This window comes from Neopsephotus bourkii, unplaced genomic scaffold (genome assembly GCF_033783945.1).
Source record: "Neopsephotus bourkii isolate Nb327-2 ecotype Australia unplaced genomic scaffold, CSIRO-AGI_Nbou_v1 NB_196, whole genome shotgun sequence".
Classification (NCBI taxonomy): Eukaryota; Metazoa; Chordata; class Aves; order Psittaciformes; family Psittacidae; genus Neopsephotus; species Neopsephotus bourkii.
This window is the reverse complement of record NW_026900709.1, coordinates 3,772,550-3,792,240: the sequence shown is the minus strand read 5'-3', so window position 1 is coordinate 3,792,240 and position 19,691 is coordinate 3,772,550. Positions and strand designations below refer to the sequence as shown.

General features: G+C 38.0%; 3 protein-coding genes across 14 annotated transcripts in view; all 3 read left to right on the top strand.

Annotated features, from left to right (window-relative positions):
- Window positions 1-9,872, top strand: part of PGAP1 (post-GPI attachment to proteins inositol deacylase 1) — a 41,082-nt gene extending 31,210 nt beyond the window's left edge. For 5 of the 6 annotated variants that reach the window (XM_061376866.1, XM_061376857.1, XM_061376894.1 and 2 more), the window contains 2 exons: window positions 36-140; window positions 986-3,192. In XM_061376866.1, coding sequence (XP_061232850.1) covers window positions 36-140; window positions 986-1,124 — 244 coding nt within the window. In that variant the 3' untranslated portion in view covers window positions 1,125-3,192. Of the gene's footprint in view, window positions 1-35; window positions 141-985; window positions 3,193-9,738 lie in introns of those variants that run through there. The other variant, XM_061376875.1, reaches the window with a different exon arrangement.
- CUNH2orf66 (chromosome unknown C2orf66 homolog) lies at window positions 9,769-12,965 on the top strand. Of its 2 annotated transcripts, none has more exons than XM_061377048.1 (3): window positions 9,769-9,889; window positions 10,985-11,129; window positions 12,270-12,965. In XM_061377048.1, the coding sequence occupies exons 2-3, from the start codon at window positions 11,007-11,009 to the stop codon at window positions 12,450-12,452; spliced, it is 306 nt and encodes a 101-aa protein (XP_061233032.1). In that variant the 5' UTR covers window positions 9,769-9,889; window positions 10,985-11,006; the 3' UTR covers window positions 12,453-12,965. The 2 variants fall into 2 exon arrangements, with proteins under 2 accessions (XP_061233032.1, XP_061233022.1); XM_061377038.1 differs by lacking the exon at window positions 9,769-9,889 and adding an exon at window positions 10,261-10,399.
- Window positions 12,966-14,161: 1,196 nt separating this feature from the next.
- The window catches only part of GTF3C3 (general transcription factor IIIC subunit 3), a 38,969-nt gene continuing 33,439 nt past the window's right edge, over window positions 14,162-19,691 (top strand). For 4 of the 6 annotated variants that reach the window (XR_009728991.1, XM_061376977.1, XM_061376961.1 and 1 more), the window contains exons 1-2: window positions 18,771-18,922; window positions 19,471-19,662. Coding sequence is in view for 5 of the 6 variants with exons in the window: in XM_061376977.1 (XP_061232961.1) it covers window positions 18,844-18,922; window positions 19,471-19,662 (271 nt within the window). In the remaining variant the exon portion in view is untranslated. Of the gene's footprint in view, window positions 14,298-15,282; window positions 15,386-18,211; window positions 18,412-18,770; window positions 18,923-19,470; window positions 19,663-19,691 lie in introns of those variants that run through there. The other 2 variants (XM_061376997.1, XM_061376989.1) reach the window with 1 other exon arrangement.

Here is a 19,691-nt window from a genome sequence, read left to right as displayed (position 1 = left end):
AGAAATAACTTGCTTTTTAAACTGCTTCTTTGCAGGTACAGTGTTAAACTTGATCCTGATCCGTGTAGATCTACAGCTATTATCATCACATGCATTTTAGAAATTCTCATGAATTCAAGTTCTTCTGAAGTGAAATCAAGGTATTGTATGTAGCCTAATCTCCAGTTTTTGTTTTCCTGCTTTGTTCTTACTACTTCATTTGTGTGATAAAAGTTAATTTATGCTGCATAGATGTATAACTGTTCAGCCTACACAGAGATTCATCAACTTGTATGGTTAAATCTTAAAGACTAAATAAAATGCATGCAAATTACCTGTAGTTTACCTAACCTGAGAAAATCACCTCTTTTTACCACATGGACTTAAATGAAGTATTTGCTATCTAAACTGTTGGTCACATATAGTCTTCTTTAACTGTGACTTTTTAAATCGTAATTCATTGAATCCTTCCAAGGGATACAGAATCCTAATGTACTTAGCAATGGTTGTCAAAATGTTATAAGGAAAAGTGAATTCTAAACCTGTATACTTAAGTTCTTGTGACTCCTCTGTATGGACACACTTGTGGAAATGTGCTTTCTACTGGATTAATAAGTTTTGAGCTCTTGTTTTTGTTGACAGTAATAGTGTTTCTTGTTCAGTTATACAATTAGTCAGTGCCACATGAAAGACAATGAATAATAACCAATATAGTTTATCCTCTTGACCAGTACCTGTTAATTCAAATGATGTAAAACTTTAAATCTTTGTCTTCTTTCTAAATGAATACGAGTATATTTTGAAATTACATTTTATCAGTCTTTTGGAATAATTTTTCTTTCTTAGGCATGTTGTTATTGCCAGTTAGACCTATTTGTTCCCTTATTAAAAATGAACAAAGTCTTGAAATCTAGAAATTACTTTTCAAAAGAAAGTGAAACATGATATTTGCATACCTTCTGCATATGTGGATACAAAATGGCAATTTTTCTTTATATTCTTACAGTAAACTCTTGAAGATTGCAGCCAAAGTTCCACTTCCCTTGTCTGTTGCGATGCTGGCCTTTGGACGAATGCATTTATACAAAGTACCAGACTTTGTGACTTTTTCTCTTCTTCTACACATGCTGTGTTGTATTGTGTAGCATTTGTTATGCTTAGAAAGAACAGTGCAGCCTAGAAACTGAACATTGGAGATGAGGCAAATTTCAACAAAGGAATGCCTAGATCAATACCATCCTTAGTTTACATTCTATGGGAAAGAGGACAGAACTGCGAATCTTTATGGAAAGTTTGTGGTTCTGTTCATGTTGCTTAGAAGTTTTTTTCATGGTGTTTATTTCCTGGCTGTGAAAATTAAGTTAATTAACTATTGTGTCTAAGCACATAAATCGTATCAGTATGACATCTTGGTACTGTTAGCCTTGTAGAAGACACTCTGGTATTTCACTATACTTCTTTGCTGAAATGGACTTTTTTTTACTCACTGTGCCATATGGTGCATATGTTCTGAACTTGCATCTCTTGCAGGTCTAAATTATGCTGGTTAAAACTCATTTCAAGCACACTGTGACTATCACAAAAACTACACAGCCAAGTATACTTTCAATCATTTTATGTTACATTTAAAAGCTGCCACAGTTGTGACTAGACAAACTAGAATGTACTGCTTATTTAGAACTGTTATTTCTATCAGATCATTTGTTCAATCAGTATGAATTGAACATTTATGAGATTATTGGAAGTCTTACATGTTTTACTTTTTGTGACAGAGCAACAATATTCTGTGTAGCTTTCTATTCAGGAAGGATACCAGCAGATTCATAAATAATTTGCTGTAATGTTGTTTTAAAACATTGTCAGTTTTCTCTGGAATTTTGTCAATTCTGAAATCACTCCTTGGACCTTGTCCATATGTAGAAGCTAGCAAACACTGAGGTATGGTGTGTGTTTATGGTGCAGTTGCTGTAAACACACTGTTTCCAAATAGACAAGGCAGGGCTTTTTTCCTGTTCTCAGTCAGCTGTCTCATAACAAATATCCATACATGAAATTAATATGAAATAGTTAACAACAACTCATGCCCTGCCATACAGTGCTAACTTCCTCATGTGAACAAACAATTAATAGTGGGAAATACTGACCATAATTTTTAGCTCTGTATAAAGTATTAGTGCCTAGATGCTACAGTGACTGCCATTTATAATAAAGCCTAAAGTACCTTTTGTGTAAGGAATTCTCTCCCCTGGGTTTCTGTTTTGCCAACAGAAGAAATCTCAGTAGCCATTAGGTGATAATGATGCATTGATTTTGCATAGAGATGAGCCTACTACTTGCTTCTGCGTTAGCTGTCTCTGCTCTGTCCAAGGTAGCTGCTATCTTCATATGGAAATATTATATTACATGAATAATATGAGGAAATCTGCTACCTGCAGTCAGTCAAGTATGTTCTTGATACAGTAGTACAGCCAGCCTGACCCATTAATTTTATGGTATCTCACTAATCTTGCCTGAAGTGCCTCAGTTAGTTCTAGTGTGTTGTTAGGGTCAATGAATTTGAGATGGCTGGCAAGACTTAATTCAAACAGTAACTTTCTGAAATGAAGGACAAATGTGAAGTAAGCATGTGTTTTGTGTGCTTATATGCAAGTCAGCAGTTCAGATTATCACTAAGTCATTCAAACTGCTTTAACTGTGTAGAACTTCTGTAGTTAACCAGATCACTGTCACTGTTATCAGTAATCTGTGTGCTGGTATTCTAGTCTTAACCTGTTTTAGAAAAGGTTAGATTATACATAGTGTCTATAAATGGGAAAAGTTATTTGAATAGATTATATCTTGATACTTTCTAGTGAAATGTACGCTACAGTATATGTATGTAAGATAATTTCTGTGTCTAAATATACTTGTAGCGAAATCCACCAGTTGGTTTAACTTAAAAATTGCTGTTCAGACATACAGGAATAGAGTAGGTATTCTACTTTCAAATAGCTGTGAATGAAAGATGGTGGCAGCACTGCATTGGGGCTGGTAAAAGGCTGTCTGGGAAAGGATCTGATTTCTGTGAAAGATAATTTTCCTTGGCTTTCATGATGGTTTTGGTTTACAACTGTATATACCCCTGATTTTGTTTTGTCATCTTAATGGGCTCTTTATGCACAAATGCATTTGTTGGAGTTATTGGTAGAACAGAATAAGGTAGAACAGAATAAAGAGAGCAAACTCTGAGAGCTTAGGTGTCTGATCCCAACTAGATTTTCTGTATAATCAGAGGAGGGGGATAGGCTTAGAACAAGCCCAGAGAACAATTCATCCGCTTCTGAGAGAGGATGCCTAGTTGCCATTCTGAAAAGGGCAAGATTTTGTAACAGTCTAAAATTGTTTTTCAGGTAAAATATACTGATTGATTGTTATTAGTTATGGAAAAGAGACTTCTGTATGTGAAGATCTGGTTCTGCCACTGTTCGTAATTATAATTGCTGCAGAAACATAGGCTAAAACAATATAAATACTTCTAATTGTGTATATGAGGAAGTGTAAATATTACTGAAATATCCTTTATTATGAGTAGGCTGCATCTATAAGACAGCTTGGCCAAATATATTGTAATGTGTCTTAGTACCTTTAATTAAAATTCTAGTTTCTCCTTTAAATTTTAGATTATCTAGACTGTGTGGGAGAAGATGGAGACCCAAATTAACTTGTAATGGATTAGACTTCTGCTCTGGAAGGGGAGATTTCTATTGTCACGCAGACCCAAATTCTGTTGTTCTCCTTCAGAAGCTACAGTATTAATTTGGCAGAGCTATCATTCTTCATCCATGTGGATGTTCACCACATTTAGATGGAGATTATGCCACATAAGCGTTTAGGTTGAGATTAAGCCACTATTTTTTTATCTTGTACCTCTTTCTAATTTTTTATAAGCTATCAGAAACAGAATTTTAAAAAAAGAAACAGGTAAGAACCTAGAGTACCAAATGTCACTGATTTTAGGTACAGCATATTTGTACAGCAGCATCTTTCTTTGGCAGGGGCAGAGGGAGATTCAATAAGAAGCTTTAGTGACATCTCCATACACTGAATTGCTCTTGAAGTCTGTAATATTTTCTGGCTGATATGATCAAACATGTGTTCCTCATAGTCTTATCATGCTGCAGTCATTATAGCTACATCTATAGCTAACAGTTCGTAAAAGGTCTGTATTTTTCTGGTGAGGAAAAACCATTACCTCTTAACTGAATTACCAAATGTACCTTGAAACTGAGTGAATGAATGTTGCCCAAAAGCGGTATTTTCAGTTTTGATTTAAAAGTTGGTTGCAGTATGTCATGTTTCAGCATTGTGTTAAAAGGGGATTGTTTTCTGGGGGTTTGTTTTGTTTTGTTTCTGAAAAAATTGCAGTAACTGAAACACAAGTTAATGATACTCCTCATAGTTAAGAGTTCTGCTCTGATTGTGGTTTTGAGTGAGCTGATGCATGTAGCAGTTCATTCCAAAACATTAATTTGCAAAGTTTTAAAACAAATAACACAACAAAACCCTAAACAAGGCAATAGTAATATATCACAGAAGACAGAGACAGCTTGTGTGTCTAAGTGAGCTTTTCAACTGTACCTAATTGGGCTACTTTTAAGGTCAGCGTTTAAAAATAACAAAACATGTTGATACTTAAACACACCAAAAAGCATTGTTGCATATATCAGTGTCTGATTCGGAGTCTAATTATCCGTGTGTTTGCTAGTAACAAGATTAAAGACTTGTTACTTAACTTTTAACAGGACGGAATAAAGTCAATTATGTGCCTGTGAAATAAATGTAGACATGTGAGAAGCTTTCATTAGATTAAGCTTATTTCAATACACTGATGGGTGTATTTAGACTTTTGTCTTATTTATGCCAAGGAAGAATATCTGGATATTTACAGACTGTCAATACTCTGGGTTACCAAAAATGTTTTTGTAAGTGGTTATAGTGTCTGTACGATAATTGTGCTGCTGTTTTAAGTCAATAAGCTACTAGAAGACTGATGGCTGTAAACCAGACCAAATTCTTAATGCGAATTTTCCACTTCATAATGAATGTTAGTCACTTAATTTACAGCTTTGACTCTTTAAATCTTTTTTTGACTCTGATAATCAAGCTAGCTTGTATAAGCACTTGGCACTGTACTATGAAAGGTTTTAAAACTTTCATCGCCATTCCTTTAGGAGAGACATACTTTTGTCACCAAAGCTAGATGTTGCTCTTGTATACCTCTGAAAATGTGTGCGAATGAATGACAGTTGAAAGCAGATTCAGTTTTATGTTAAAGTCAAATAGTTTTTCTACCTTTTTTTAAAGCCAGATCTTTAAACTAGTATTCGTAACAGAATCCTTAAAATCTCTAAAAGTTTATTTGAAAACCTTTTACAAATACTATGTTTTCTGATGTATATTCTTACTTACGGAAGAATGTATTTAAAGCTTTTAATCAGCTCACTTATCTTAAAGCTCATACAAAACCTGTATATTTAATCTCGTTAATAAACATTACTGCTTTAACAAATAAAGTTTAAGTGTTTAAGGAGAATATTCTATATCTTTTACTTAAGTAGAGCTGCCCAGCACCTTGATTTTTTTTTAGGTATCTAAGCATGTAACTGCCTTAAATTACACACTTATTACCTTGTAGCATGAAAACCTGATTCAAAGTTGTGATGTTTTGACTTCAGTTTCACTGGGTCTCACTCTGCATTCTTAAATGCAGACAGATTTTGCTACTCATACTGTCCTAAACAAATCTGATAAGCCTCTCTGCAGTTACAGGCAGATTGTGGTCTGGATCCTGCAGGAATCTCTGTGGTATCGGAGCTAATTTTATGCCTATGAAAGTCAGGAATGGCAACACAAACTTGTTATTTGGTGGCATATCATTCCAGTTCCTCCTTCTGTATGCAGTTATCCTTGGTCTGCAGTATCCTTCTGCTGTGGTAAACTATAATGTCACAGTAATAGTAGTGACCATGACTGCCTTAGTGAAGATATGCAGCAGCTGTTCTGTAGGCTGTTATTCTGTTGAAGTTTTGCATGTTTGTTGAAATACCAGCAGACTCTTTTTCCCTCCAACTTCAATCATTTCAGGGTATGCATAAAGTATTAAACATGGAAGTGTTAAAGTATTAAACTTTAAGTGCCCTACTTTGGGCTCTATTCAGAATTCAGGCTTCAGTATTTTCCACTTACGTCACTTCGAGTGCGAAAACAGTATTCAAGACTGCAGCACCTGACAACTGAAATATTTTACATGTAGTAGACATGACACATATAATTATAGTGCAAGACCAAAACTGAAATGTGAAATTCCTCACTGTGACTTGAAACTGGTAGCTTTCTAGGGCAAACAAAAGTACTGTGCCTTAAACCAGTAAATGAATACACTTCAACTGTAGCCTGTGGGCTTCTGTAGCCTTATTTTGAGTTTTTGAAATTGACCAAAAATATTTGTGTGGATCATACTTAAACTTGATTTGGGGAAAAGACTCTAAAAAAAAAAAATCATTTTAATCCCCTTTTACACTTACAGAAATGAAGATTTATGACAAGTCCAGTGTATTTGCGATTTGGAATCACACCAACCCAAGTTAGAAAGCTTTAGCTAACCTTAGTTTCTCAAGTCAAAAAAAGACAAAAAGGAACTAAAATGTCTGAGATATCTGTCTCGACTTCAAAGTCTGTGTGTCAAATTATTTTTCAAACATTTGTTCTTCAGTTTTGATTTTGACCCCACCCCATATTGGTACTATGTAACACCGAGTCTTGAATAAAGATGCCATCTCAAAGCTTATCATTGAACTATGGCATATTTAGATACACACGCAAAATGCCTGCATGCCAGCTTATCACAGTAATTGTTTGAAGCAGTACAAATCCAAGTTATTAACCTTCTTTCACTGAGAACTAACTTGACCATGGCTGCCATGATGCTGCTGTTGCTGTGGCACAGCAGATAACATGCAGTTTTTGTCTTCTCTGCTACTTCCTTCTGTATGTTAGTTTAACACTCTTAAAAACTCTTGTTCTGGTCACCTAACTTTCTCTTCTTTCTTTTGTGATGATGTTTCAGTAATCCTAACCACTGGTGAGTTTTTAGCTACAGGAATAGAGGAACAGGCTAGTATTAAAATCACTGAGAGAGCAGATACCTTTAAGGCCTTTATATATGGTGATTAGTCTAGAAAAGCTGTGTAACCTAGGCCTAGCAACATGATTCCCTACTTAGCTTTTAATTGTTTTTCCAGGCACCAAGTCAGAATAATGTTGGCCAAAATACCTGGTTTGGACAGTTTGAGGGGAGGGAGGGTGCTGTTGTTTGGTTGGTTTTATGGGGACTTAAAACTTCGAAGAACACAGATTTCATAAATTGTGTTTATTGTTATTAAATTACACAAGTTTCCCAAAAATGTAATTTTGGGGAAAATCAGTTCGCAAGCAACCTGTCTTACATATTTTTAACTCTTCCCCTGCTTTCAGCAAGCATAAATCTGGTGTTGTAGGTGGAACAAACTCTTAATGGTTACATGTTTCTAGAGATGCTGACAGCGTCTTCTCTGTAAATGTCTGAATAATGCTGTAATAAATGATTGTGCTTATTAAAATGTTTATACCTGAATTCTTAAATACAGATCATACAATGTGTGATGAGCTTTGCAAAGTCCTTGTCTGTGTGAAGCTGACGACCTTGGAGAACAGCTGCCTTCAGCTAACATTGAAACTGCTGAAAGTGGAAATTTCAGCATCTTTAAAAACTGCTTTTAGATTCTGGTACTTTTTGCTGAAGCTGAGGGCAACTTGAGTGGGAGCTTCTCTGGTATGTTTGTATTTTGTTTGGTGGTTTCCCCATCTACAGTGTATACTTCACATTTTTTTACTTGTCTTTTTTTACCTAAGTATGCATGACTAAAAAGAGCAGTGTATAGCATATGCTCTGCTAAACAAACACTTTTGTATATTTTTGTATGGTGTTCTGACATGATTGCATTAATACAAATGGTTGTAATTCACAAAAAATGCCACTTACCTCTCATACTCTGTGGAGTGTTGTGGATGTTACTTGTACTTCTGTTGTACAAACACTCTAATTGTTCTGATGAATGTTTGCCTCTAGTCTTTGCTCAGGTACTCATGTGGAGCAGTTTGGTGCTTTTCCTTGGGATTCTAAGCAGAAAATAAAAACAGTGAATAAAAGAGCATGGTGATTAGAGCAGTACTTTAAGTCACAGACACTTTTTTTCCCCATCTCAAGTAGAGTACAATAAAGGTCATCCCTGATGAAGCCTGTCTCAATGTCTTCATGCATATTATACATGCCTTGCTATCATGAATCAGTAATGCAATAAGATGGAAAATGTTTGGTGAATAATATAGTTTATATAGAGCAATGTGTATAAAACTTGTTCTCAGCTAAACTAATTGGTTTTAAATTTTTATCTTTTTGAATTAACTTGCATGAAACTGAACAAACAGTGCTACATGCATCTTTGGCTTCAGTGCAGTTTCATTCAAACACACATGAACATGACCATGCCATAAGGGCTAGATAATTAGTGTAGCCACTTGCAAAAGGTTCCATTTACTGACTATGTGTGTCTGTATACTTAATTTGTCAAGAAAACCTAATGCTTAAATTTGGCTGCATTAAAAAGGCATCACACTGACATCTAGCTTGGAAAGTGTTTGTTAAAGTAGCTACTGTTCTCAAAGGAGGATGCAGTTTTGTTCAGTCAGTGTAACTGTACTAATACTATTGTAATACGTGTTCTGCTTGTACTTCACTGAAGAGATATAATGTAATTATCTTAAAAAACAAAACCAACAAAAAACCCAAACAAGCAAACAAACCAACTAACAGCAACAACAAAAACCCCAAACCACAAAAACCCAACCCCAAACAGGGAAAAAAACAAACAAACTGAAACACCATGAAAGAAACATGCATTAAAATGAGCACTAAGTCTAAACAGACTTTTAGCGCAGTTTTTCAAACACACATAGCTCAGAAAGCAACAATGCAAGTTTGTAAGTTGTTTTGTTTTTTTAAAGACAGCTCACAAAATCACAGGATCATTAGGGTTGGAAGGGACCTCTGGAGATCCTTTTAGTCCAACCCCCATATGCTAACTGATCTCTTGCATAGCTGCATACTTCATCAGTCAACCAAACTGCCTAAGTTACTAAGGTAAAACTTGTTTCAAATTTACAGATGACTTCATTATGTTTATGCAAAAAATTAAACTAGAACAAAGTATTTACCTGGAAAATCACCAGAGAGTTTCCTTACATTGGGCCCTGCCTTTTTACAAGTTCTGTTTCTGCTGTTGTTCTGGTTCTTAATAAGTCTAGTATCTGGAACTTGTCTATTATGAAAAGTAATTGATGGGAGTGTAAATCTTTTCTCTATTCCAAGTCTGTAGAATAATATATGAGCTGGATAAATCGACTTGTATTTTAATATGTTATTGCAGTCATGACAACAACCCTGCTAGGATTCTGTTTACTGTGTCGCTAATGAGGTTTGGATGTCCACAACTTTGCCTGCCTGGAAGGCTGGTGTTAGGGGTTTATTTTGCTTTCAAAATTTAAACCAAACAAAGATGTAAAGCATCTAGTCAGAAATAAATATTTATAATTTGGAGTGAGATAACGGTCAAATATCTTTAGTTTTAATGTTTTTATTTAGAGATGTTTTATGGGATACTAACTAAAGCATACTCTAAATAGCAGACACAAGAGTATAATTAAATTGTAAGCAAAAACTTGGAGCTGAAGAAAGCTATGAAATAAGGCAAAGGTAAATTAACATAGTCCTCATTGCAGTTTTTGTCTTAGTTTCTAGTCTGACAAGTGGATATTAACTGCTGATAAAACCAATGTAGGAAAGCAACACTTCCATTAAAATGTTATGATTTTGGATCTTGAAACAGACCCTACTCTCTTTCTGTGTCTGTCCAGCATCAAGAAAATGATCCGTATCTCGTCTTGCTTGAAAACCATTCAACCAGCTGTAATTACCTTTTAGTCACCATTCTAGAGATATGGCTAATTAATTAAAAAGTAGTATTTTGATATAGCTCTGCTATCTCTCCTGGGAATTGTTTTAAAATTCTTATATGCTTACCACCAATTTTCTGCAATACGGCTTAGGGAAGAGGAATTTTAACTGCACTGTTCGATAGCAACAGGTCTTCAGAGTATTAAGGATGAAATTCTCAAGGGTCTTTATGTCATGGATGGAAATGGAATCATTACTGTATTTTTGAACTCCTGCTAACGTCATTGACACCCACCTACAGTCCACTAGAAATATAAGTGCAGAGATCAGTTTGTTCACAGATTACAAGGAGACTAACCAAGAAGGGGCAAGCCAGAGCCAAATTCACTGGTAAGCTTTCTTTTAAAGAATGTGAAAGGGAGAATGATTTCTTCCTTCCCTCCACCCCCCATCCTTGAATCAAGTTGTAAAATGGGTCTTTAGTGGGTTATACCAGGCTGTGTTGTTATGTAGTGCGCTTTCATTTAATGCCATTTTTAAAAGTGAGTTATCTGGATCTCAAGCCATATTTCTTGGTGCACGCAAAGATCTGATGCTGTAACTAATGAGCCAATGTAAATGACTGTAGGTAATAACCAACATAAATCTACAAATGTAAATAATTTTTGTTAAATGTCATTCTAGTCTCTCTCAAAAGAGAATTCAATGTCTAGAAAAACAGCTTTGGTATGGGAAGCACTTCCTTAGGATAATTCATTCTTTGTAATACATTAGTACTAGGAAATGTATTAGTACATTAGTACTAGGAAAACAGAGAAGCTTTGATAGCGCATGGACATAACCTGCAGGAGGCAGATTTTCCTTGCCGTGAGTAAATTATTGTCAGCATTCCACTGGACTGTTGTGCTTGCTTTCTTTGTTACCAGTGACAGCTCTCTATGACTTACGAAGTCTGGTTCATTGTCCTTCTTACAGATAGTCTGTTCATCTCTTCAGCATGTGGAAAGTGGTGCTGCTGGGTCTATATACGGTAGTGGCTGTGAGAGGACTGGTAAAGGGTGCTCCTTTCCAACCAGAAGAAAAATGGAAACCTCTAGATAACCCTAGAAACAGAGACCTGGTAAGGAAATGCTGCAAGAAAGATAGCCTAAGTTTTGTGGGAATTTTTTATTTTCCATCATGGAATTTTTTTTACCTTCTAAATTTAAAGCTAAGAGGGGCCCATTAAATGTAGTGTTAGTAACTGTGCACTTTGTGTAGTCAATAACCACCAACTGGATGAGGATTCTTCAGTCAAGATGTACCCCTTAACTGAAGAGACATTCTCAGTGTGCAGTAGGGCATAAATCTTCCTTATATTTCCATCCAGGGGCTTTAGTTTTTAAAGATGTATTATGTTTATACAACCACCCGGTTTATGAAACAGAAGAGGAATGATTATTGTCATAATAACAACGGTACGTTTAGATTAGATATTAGGAAGAAGTTTTTTACTGTGAGGGTGGTGAGGCACTGGCACAGGTTGCCTGGAGAGTGGCTGCCCCATCACTGGAAGTGTTCAAGGCCAGGTAGGATGGGGCTTTAAGCAACCTGGTCTATTGGCAAGGGGATTGGAACTAGATGATCTTCTAGGTCCCTTCCCAACCAAACCAGTCTGTGATTATGCTCCTCTCAAATGTGTACTCTATTGATTAATTGCACATTTGAACTTCAAGAAGGTAAGTTTGCATCTGACACATGGTTATGAATAGTGGCTGAAGATCTGAAAGTTAATTACATCTGAGAATTGAGAGAACACTTCCAAGATGTTATGAGCGATTTGTGAAGAACAAACATCATTTTCCTGCAATTTTTCCTTGCCGTTTTAAGAAGCATTAATTTCTGCTTTTAAGTGATCTAAGGGACCAGTTCAAATCAATTGCCCACTGTTGCTAACTCTTAGAGAAATGTCTAACACAACTGTAGTGTTTGCTCTCAGCAAGGGTTTTTTGCTGTGCCTGGTTTACAAGATACACAGTTTGAATCCTCTGTGGTTCAGCAGGAAGTACAGATGATCAGTAAGCAGTTGGTGAGCTTTTGATGGCATGTCAGGTGTACAAGCCATGAACATTCATGTCTGAATTATATTGTCTATATTGTACTCGTTTATGGCCAAAATAGAGGATTTCATCCCACATAGGAACACATAGATGTACTTTGTCAGTGGAAATAATTAATCTCTACTGGGTACACTTTATTTTCACATATGCAATATGTTTAGTTTTTCAGAACACTCCAGGCTTACTTTTCAAGCAGGGGTCTTGATGTCAGGAAGCTCCCAGCCACTTTCACCGTGAACAATGAAGGACCAAGGCCTGTCATGCTCTACTCGGATCCTGTTGCTTCTGCATTTGCAGATTATGAAGAAAGGAAAAATTCTTTCCCAAATTATTTCAAAGGCTGACCAAGGTAAACGATGCTGCTTTTTCCTCTAATGTTGTTACATGTAACCAAGCAAAAGATTTGGATTCAAGTGATTTTCACTTCTGTCTGAAGTATAAAAACAGCTTAATTTTCAGAAGAAATTAAAAGTGTAGCAACTCTTGCCTGAATTGGGTTTAAAATAGTTGAGAGATTTATGAGGTATGTACTACTTTGGCAGAATAACACATGGTTCTCATGCAGACCTATATAGACCACTTTTTCGTTGTTTTCTATTCCTCCTCCTTTTCATGTGGAGAAGAATTCTGAAAATGTACAGGTAATAGAATGCAGCATTTTGGTAACTGATAAAAATTATCAATTGAGAAATAAATTATAACTTGAGACTAATGGTTTCCCATGATATTATTAAGACAATTAATCTAGACATAAGATGCTGCATTAACAAATCATACATTACCTTTTATAACTTTGCCCACTCATGTCGTTTTGCTTATTTCTATGACTAAAATTGAAGGTTGATATTATCCTGAATCGCAATGAAGACTGCACTCAGATTTCAATACGAAGCTCTCATTCAGCCAAGATTTTTTGTCAGGAAAAAAATCTGCTCTACATAATGAGTATTGTGCATGATAAATAAATGAAAATGGCCTTTAAAAGGGATGCTGTAGCTCTCCTGTAAGTTACACCAGCAGTGAGAAAGCGACTCACTGGTGGAAGTAGTTTGTACTGCGTAATTCAGGCATTCTTTTCAGTGTTCAGAACTGGTTTTGGAAGTAGAGGTCTGCTGCACTCAGCTGGGGTATTGCAGCCAGTGTTACCTTCAATCATACCCTGGTTGCATATAAGTACTTCTGTCTTTGTCTCACATCCTTTGTTTGTTTTGTTTTTCCTCCTCTCTTTTCCAGGCATTAAGTGTTGAACTTCACTCGAAGTGATCCCCTGCCCAGCACAATTATCACTGCTTTGACTTTTTAACTTCATTGACTGCTTTGACAATTGCTTTGACAGTTTTTACCTATGGAATCTGATGTCTTGTTGCAAGTAGCACATTTGCCTTCCATTGACAAATGTGTGATGTTTGCCTACTACGATGTGCCTAGCAGAATCGTGTGTTTAGATGTGAATAAATGAGGAATGCAACAGTGTAACTCTTGCTAAGTGTCTTTGTTCAAAAGTGGTAAATAAATGTTACTTTCACATTATTGGAACTAGACATCCTCAGGTTTTTCAGATACTCTTTTATCACAAGTCTTCTACTTCCTTGGGAGACTGAAGGCAGCGGGGAAATACGGGCCCTGGCACAGCCCCCCCGGCGCGATGGCTGCTTGTACCTCACACCCAGCCCCTTCACACGCGTTTCGGACCGTGCCCCTGGCACTAAGCCGCTTGCCCGACAACTGTGTACGTGTATGAAGTTAAGAAACTCCTCTCACGTACAACTAACGTGGGGGGGGATATATAAAACACGGTGTCGGTAGCGGAGGTGCTTCCCTCACGCCTCTCACCCTATCCCAGTGGGAGCTGGGAGGCAGCGAGCAGAGCCGCAGCGCCCACCGCCACTGCTACCCGCACCCCCGAGCCCGGACCTCCTCCCGGGAGACCGAACCCCGCCGGTACCTGCTCACACGGGACGATGTTTCCCCCGAGGCAGTGGCGGGGCGGAACCTCTGCGCGACGGCGCGGGGCGCGGCGGGCGCTGTAACGGGACGGACCCGCGTGCAGCCCTGAAAGAGGTTCTGCCTGCGCGGGCCGTGCCGGCGCGATGTCGGGTTTCAGCCCGGAGCTGATCGATTACCTGGAGGGGAAGATCTCCTTTGAGGAGTTCGAGCGGCGGCGGGAGGAGCGCAAGAGCCGCGAGAAGGTGAGTCTGCCCCGCCTGGCAGCACCACGGCCCGGCCGGGCCGCTCCCTGCCTCCACGGCAGCACCTGCACCGCCTCAGCGCCGCTCTCCTCTGTGTGTGTGTGGGTGAGGGGCTTGCGGTGATGGCTGTGGTGCTCAGCTACTGATTGCGGCTGTATAATTGCTGGTTTCTGTGCAAAATTGTAAGAAAATAACTGAAATTTATAGGAGTCATTAGGTTCTAATACAGCAAGTTGGTCAGGAGAGCGTACACCTTTCGGAGTGCCAAGTGCAGCACTTTGGTTCATGCCAGTGCAGTTTGAGTCCCTGGACATGGCAAAAGCTAGTGGCACTTACCTTCAGGCACCATGATCAATTTCGTCTTTAGGGCAGAGCAGTGAGCAGAAGCAGGGTTTGATTTAATCATCCAGCATACATTGCTGCTGCTCTCCCACAGTCTTCTGTTTGAGATCTAAGGAAGAAATCCAGTTTGACTCATTTTGTTGTGGCTTGTTGACAGCAATAAGTAGGGTGAGACACAGCTTTGTGGCTAGAAGTAAGAAAATAGAGGTGTTAAGAGCAATTCTGTATGCTTGGAGTGTTGTAGTTAACTTTAACCTTGCCATCTTTATGTCAGAATGCAACTGCATTTCGGTATCTCCTGGTCTTCAGAGAGAAAATTCAGGAGAACTCAGCTGTCATAGAAAGACAACTGATCTCTTAGATAGAATCATAGAATGGTTTGGGTTGGAAAGGACCTTAAGATCACCAAGTTCCAACCCCCCTGCCGTGGGCAGGGACTCCTCACACTGAACCATGTCACCCAAGGCTCTGTCCAACGTGGCCTTGAACACTGCCAGGGATGGAGTATTCACAACTTCCCTGGGCAACCCGTGCCAGTGCCTCACCTCCCTAATCCTTCTTACTGGGTTAACAAATGCTATTTTGATATTTAATTTTGTATGTAAAACTGTAAAGCTGATAACTAATTTGTTGGTGTGTGTAGGATGGTGAAAATGCATCTGGTGAGGAAAACACAGAAGATACAGAGGCTCCATCATCATCCAAAAAAGCATCTGGGAAATCCCAAAGTCAGGATGAAACTGATGGTAAATGTTAACATAATAACTTGTATTTCAGAGGTCACTGAGAGCATTTGCTCTTTGATAGCTGACTTGTTATAAACACCTGGCTGTTGCTTTTGAACCTGTGGGTATTGAAGCATGTTGCTAGAACATACACCTTTGTGTTCTGAGTCATAGCCTGGGTTTTAGCTTTGTTCAGTGTTTTGAGGGCTGAATCCGGCCAATTCACCATGTGTTTCTGGGAAACCCTCTGTTTTTCACTTCCTGGCTTCTTAACCACATGGCCTCAATTATTTGCTCTCTCTGAAGTTACAAATAATTTGAAGTTTTTAGCTTTTCTCAAAAAGTCTTCTGGCACTTTTGTTTGGCCTCTTTTTTCTGTTAATCTCTTTGCAGTCATTTGCTGACACTTGAATGTTTCAAAGTATTTGATTCTACGGAGTGAACATTGCCTTCCTCTGTTGTCACTCAAGGTGAAATAAAACGGTTAAAAAGAGCAGTTTTAGTTTTTCTCTGTGTTGTTTGGGGTTTTTTCTCTTTTTTTCTCCTGCTTAGTTATCCTTTGGCCTGTTTAGAATTCCTACATTGATTTCTCTCCTTAGTTACTGCTAGATATTTCTAGCTACAGATTTGCTTGCTGGCTTTCTTTGTGCAGTTACTGCGATGGTAGTATCTCCTTAGGTGCTCCAGCAAAATAAGCTTAACTTCCTTAGGGCTCCTGCATTATGAAAGGACTTGCAGGATGTGGTAGGAACAGCACACCGCTCTTTAGTTTGTGTTGGTATTGTTTGTCCTATGCCTCAGGTTCTGGAATTGAGCTTGGGGTTTAGAGTGCTACAGCCTGTTTTAGATACCTTCTCTTCAGAAGCTGTACTCCCTACACCTGTCAGGGCATATTTTTGTGGGACTGCCAATGCTATGAGATACAAAAGTAGAGTTTTTGATCTCTTTGTGTTGCTTCTTAGACTCCTCTTAGAATCACAGAATCATAGAATAGTTAGGGTTGGAAAGGACCTTAAGATCATCTAGTTCCAATCCCCTTGCCGTGGGCAGGGACACCTCACACTAAACCATATCACCCAAGGCATCTGTCCAGCCTGGCCTTGGACACTGCCAGGGATGGAGCATTCACAACCTCCCTGGGTAACCCATTCCAGTGCCTCACTACCGTAACAGTAAAGAATTTCTTCCTTATATCCAATCTAAACTTCCCCTGTTTAAGTTTTAACCCATTACCCCTTGTCCTGTCACTACAGTCCCTCATGAAGAGTCTCTCCCCAGCATCCTTATAAGCCCCCTTCAGATACTGAAAGGCTGCTCTGAGGTCTCCATGCAGCCTTCTCTTCCCCAGGCTGAACAGTCCCAACTTTCTCAGCCTGTCTTCATACAGGAGGTGCTCCAGTCCCCTGATCATCCTCATTGCCCTCTGCTACTTTCACTGGGAATTCTCTGTTTCAGAGATTTCACTGTGTGTTTGTTTCCATTTTCTATATATATATATCTAGCTATATATCTGTGGTTCCTTACTGACCCTTTCCTTTTGCTGATGTCTCTAATACTTCCAAGGTGCCTTTTCCTGTTACTGGTTTCATGCATATTGCCTTTACCTAAAAAGAAATATATCCCAATAGATTTGTGTGACAGTGATGCTCTGCTCTTACACAGAATACAGAATACAGACAGGGAACACAGAAGTCTCAGGAGCAGTTAGAATGAAGGAAGCATTGATATTATTTATCACTATTTAAAGAGTTGCTATTAGAATCAGATATATGATATTCAGATTAAAACTGTTAGAAAAGGTCATTGTTCAGATCGCTTGTGATAAACGAATCTTTAGAGGCAATCTGCTATGATCTTCAAATGACCCTTGCAGCAAAGAAGACCAAAATAAAAGGGAAATTAAATTAATAAGTAGGTTTTTTTCAGATGGGGGAAAGAAGACTTTTGATTTTTAGATGCTTAATATCCAAGTCAGAATAAAAATAACCAAATACATCCAAGTCAGAAAAAACCCAACCCCAAAACCACCATAAACTCAGGTATAATGCCCAGTTCCCTCTTGCATCTAGACAGTACATGATAGCTTTATTTTGACATTCCCAACTTGATACTGTGGTTATTCTTTAATTAGATATTTTGATGCTCAATCCCTGAGCTGAAACCTTTGAACACTACCTGTTTTGATGTTTTGTATATATGCAGACTTGTGGGTGGTTATAACCTTGGGTTAAGTTGGTAATGAAAAGTTGAAATTTAGAAACGTGAAAATAGCATCATATTCTTGTTTTGTTTAAAGAATTTTGTTATTTCTTTTCCTGGAGAAATGAATAATCTGCATTGTGCATTTACACACATTAAAAGGTACTTACTGTCATGGATAGAATGGTTACAAGATCCTTCTTGATGGATCTTGCTTCTAAAAATGGGTTGCTGCACTATTGTTTAGTATAATTGTCTGCTCACTTAGCCTCTTCAGCTGAAAAGCTTTATTCCATTTGTGCAGTTCAGTGCTTGGAAATCGCTTTATTTGCTTCTCTTATATGGCTTGAGAAAAATGTTGTGTAAACTGTTGATTTTTAATATGTGTTCTTCCATGCTTTCATTTCAGATATCCAAGAAATGTTAGAGGCTGGGGTATACTGAGCACTGGTTATGAATGAGTCAGAGTTTTAAAACCATAGAGGTTGTTAATAGTTTTTCTGCATTTCTGCAGGTCTTTTTCTTCTAGAATTGCTGTTTCAAGTGGGCTGGTAATTATGAAGAATTCTGTTTTCTGTGCACTTGTCCTAATAAGCAGTGCGTACTCTTGATTATATCCTAAACCTTTTTTTCTCCTTTCTCTACCAGGTGAAACTTCAGATGGCGTCAGTAAGTCTGTTCATCGGGTCTTTGCATCCATGATTGGGGAAAATGAAGAGGAGGAGGAGGAGGAGGAGGAAGAGGAAGATGAAGAAGAAGAGGAAGAAGAAACTACCGAGCAACCCACAGCTGGAGATGTTTTTATGTTGGAGATGGTGCTTAATCGAGAGACCAAAAAAATTATGAAAGCAAGTATTTAAACTTTCATGTAACTTCCCTGTATCTCCTGACTTGAAGCGTAGTGCATAAATGCCAATTCATGTCATTTTAGCTACTTGCTATGCAACTTGACTGAACATAATTCCATGTGGGATACTTCTGTGTATGTTGGTGTCACCTGTATTTCTTTTTTAAATCATTAATCTGGATTACTGTTTGAAAACTTTGTAACATAACGAAGTAAGTGTTTCCAGTGTCTGTCAGGCATGAAAATTAGCAAATATTTTGGTCAATCATTTGAATATTACTAATACATAACTCGTTATTAGCTTGTGTTAGGCACAGGTGTGACTATTGGCTCCTGAATGTGGGTACAACTGAATCCTTGGTAGAAATAATATCTCTTTTCCATTTAGGAGAAAAGACCCCGCAGCAAACTTCCTCGTGCCTTGAGGGGTCTGATGGGAGAGGCCAATATCAGGTTTGCTCGAGGGGAGCGTGAGGAGGCTATTCTAATGTGCATGGAAATCATTCGACAAGGTATGTTAGAATGCCGAAACTCTTTGGCCTTAAGGACGGGGTGAGGTTGCCTTATGCATTAGGACAGTTCAGTGTGGCTTCACTGGTGATGAAAATACTCAGTACAAGGAAAGTCACTGTATAAGTAGTGTGGAATTAAGAATATGTAGTGCATTTCCTTTATTGTTTTGCTTATAAAAAGAAACTAGCACCATAATTCTGCAGACACCTGGGCCTTTGCTTAGCTTTGCACAATTTGCTTTTTTTGTCTTTGTAGAACTGAGGTATAAATACCAGCATGATTTCTGCAATGTAGAATAATGCTAAAAGTGGCTGTTGTTAGATTCAGGCTGTTTAATAATTAATAAAACTATTAATTTTTATCAGTTAAGCATTAATAATTGTAAAAAAGGAACTGGAAGGCTTGTCCACAGTTTTTTTATGAATTTAAACAGAGAAATGTTGATGTTTCATATAATTCTGATGTCTGTTTGGAGAAAGGCAAGTTACTTATTTTCAAGGTAGTTTTAAACCAATAGCTCTTCATCATACTTTTTGTCTCTTCGCAGCTCCTCTTGCTCATGAGCCATTTTCCACTCTTGCCATGATCTATGAAGACCAGGGTGATATGGAGAAGTCGTTACAGTTTGAACTGATTGCAGCTCACTTAAATCCGAGTGATACTGAAGAATGGGTCAGACTAGCAGAAATGTCACTGGAACAGGACAATATCAAACAGGCTATTTTTTGCTACACAAAAGGTAACGTAGCAACCGTTTTAATAGTTTAA

Bases quoted from the DNA above. Each gene is read 5' to 3' on its own strand.
- CUNH2orf66 (XM_061377048.1), top strand. From the start codon at position 11,007: ATGTGGAAAGTGGTGCTGCTGGGTCTATATACGGTAGTGGCTGTGAGA. The intron at 11,130-12,269 runs GTAAGGAAATGC...CAATATGTTTAG, and splicing joins ACCCTAGAAACAGAGACCTG to TTTTTCAGAACACTCCAGGC.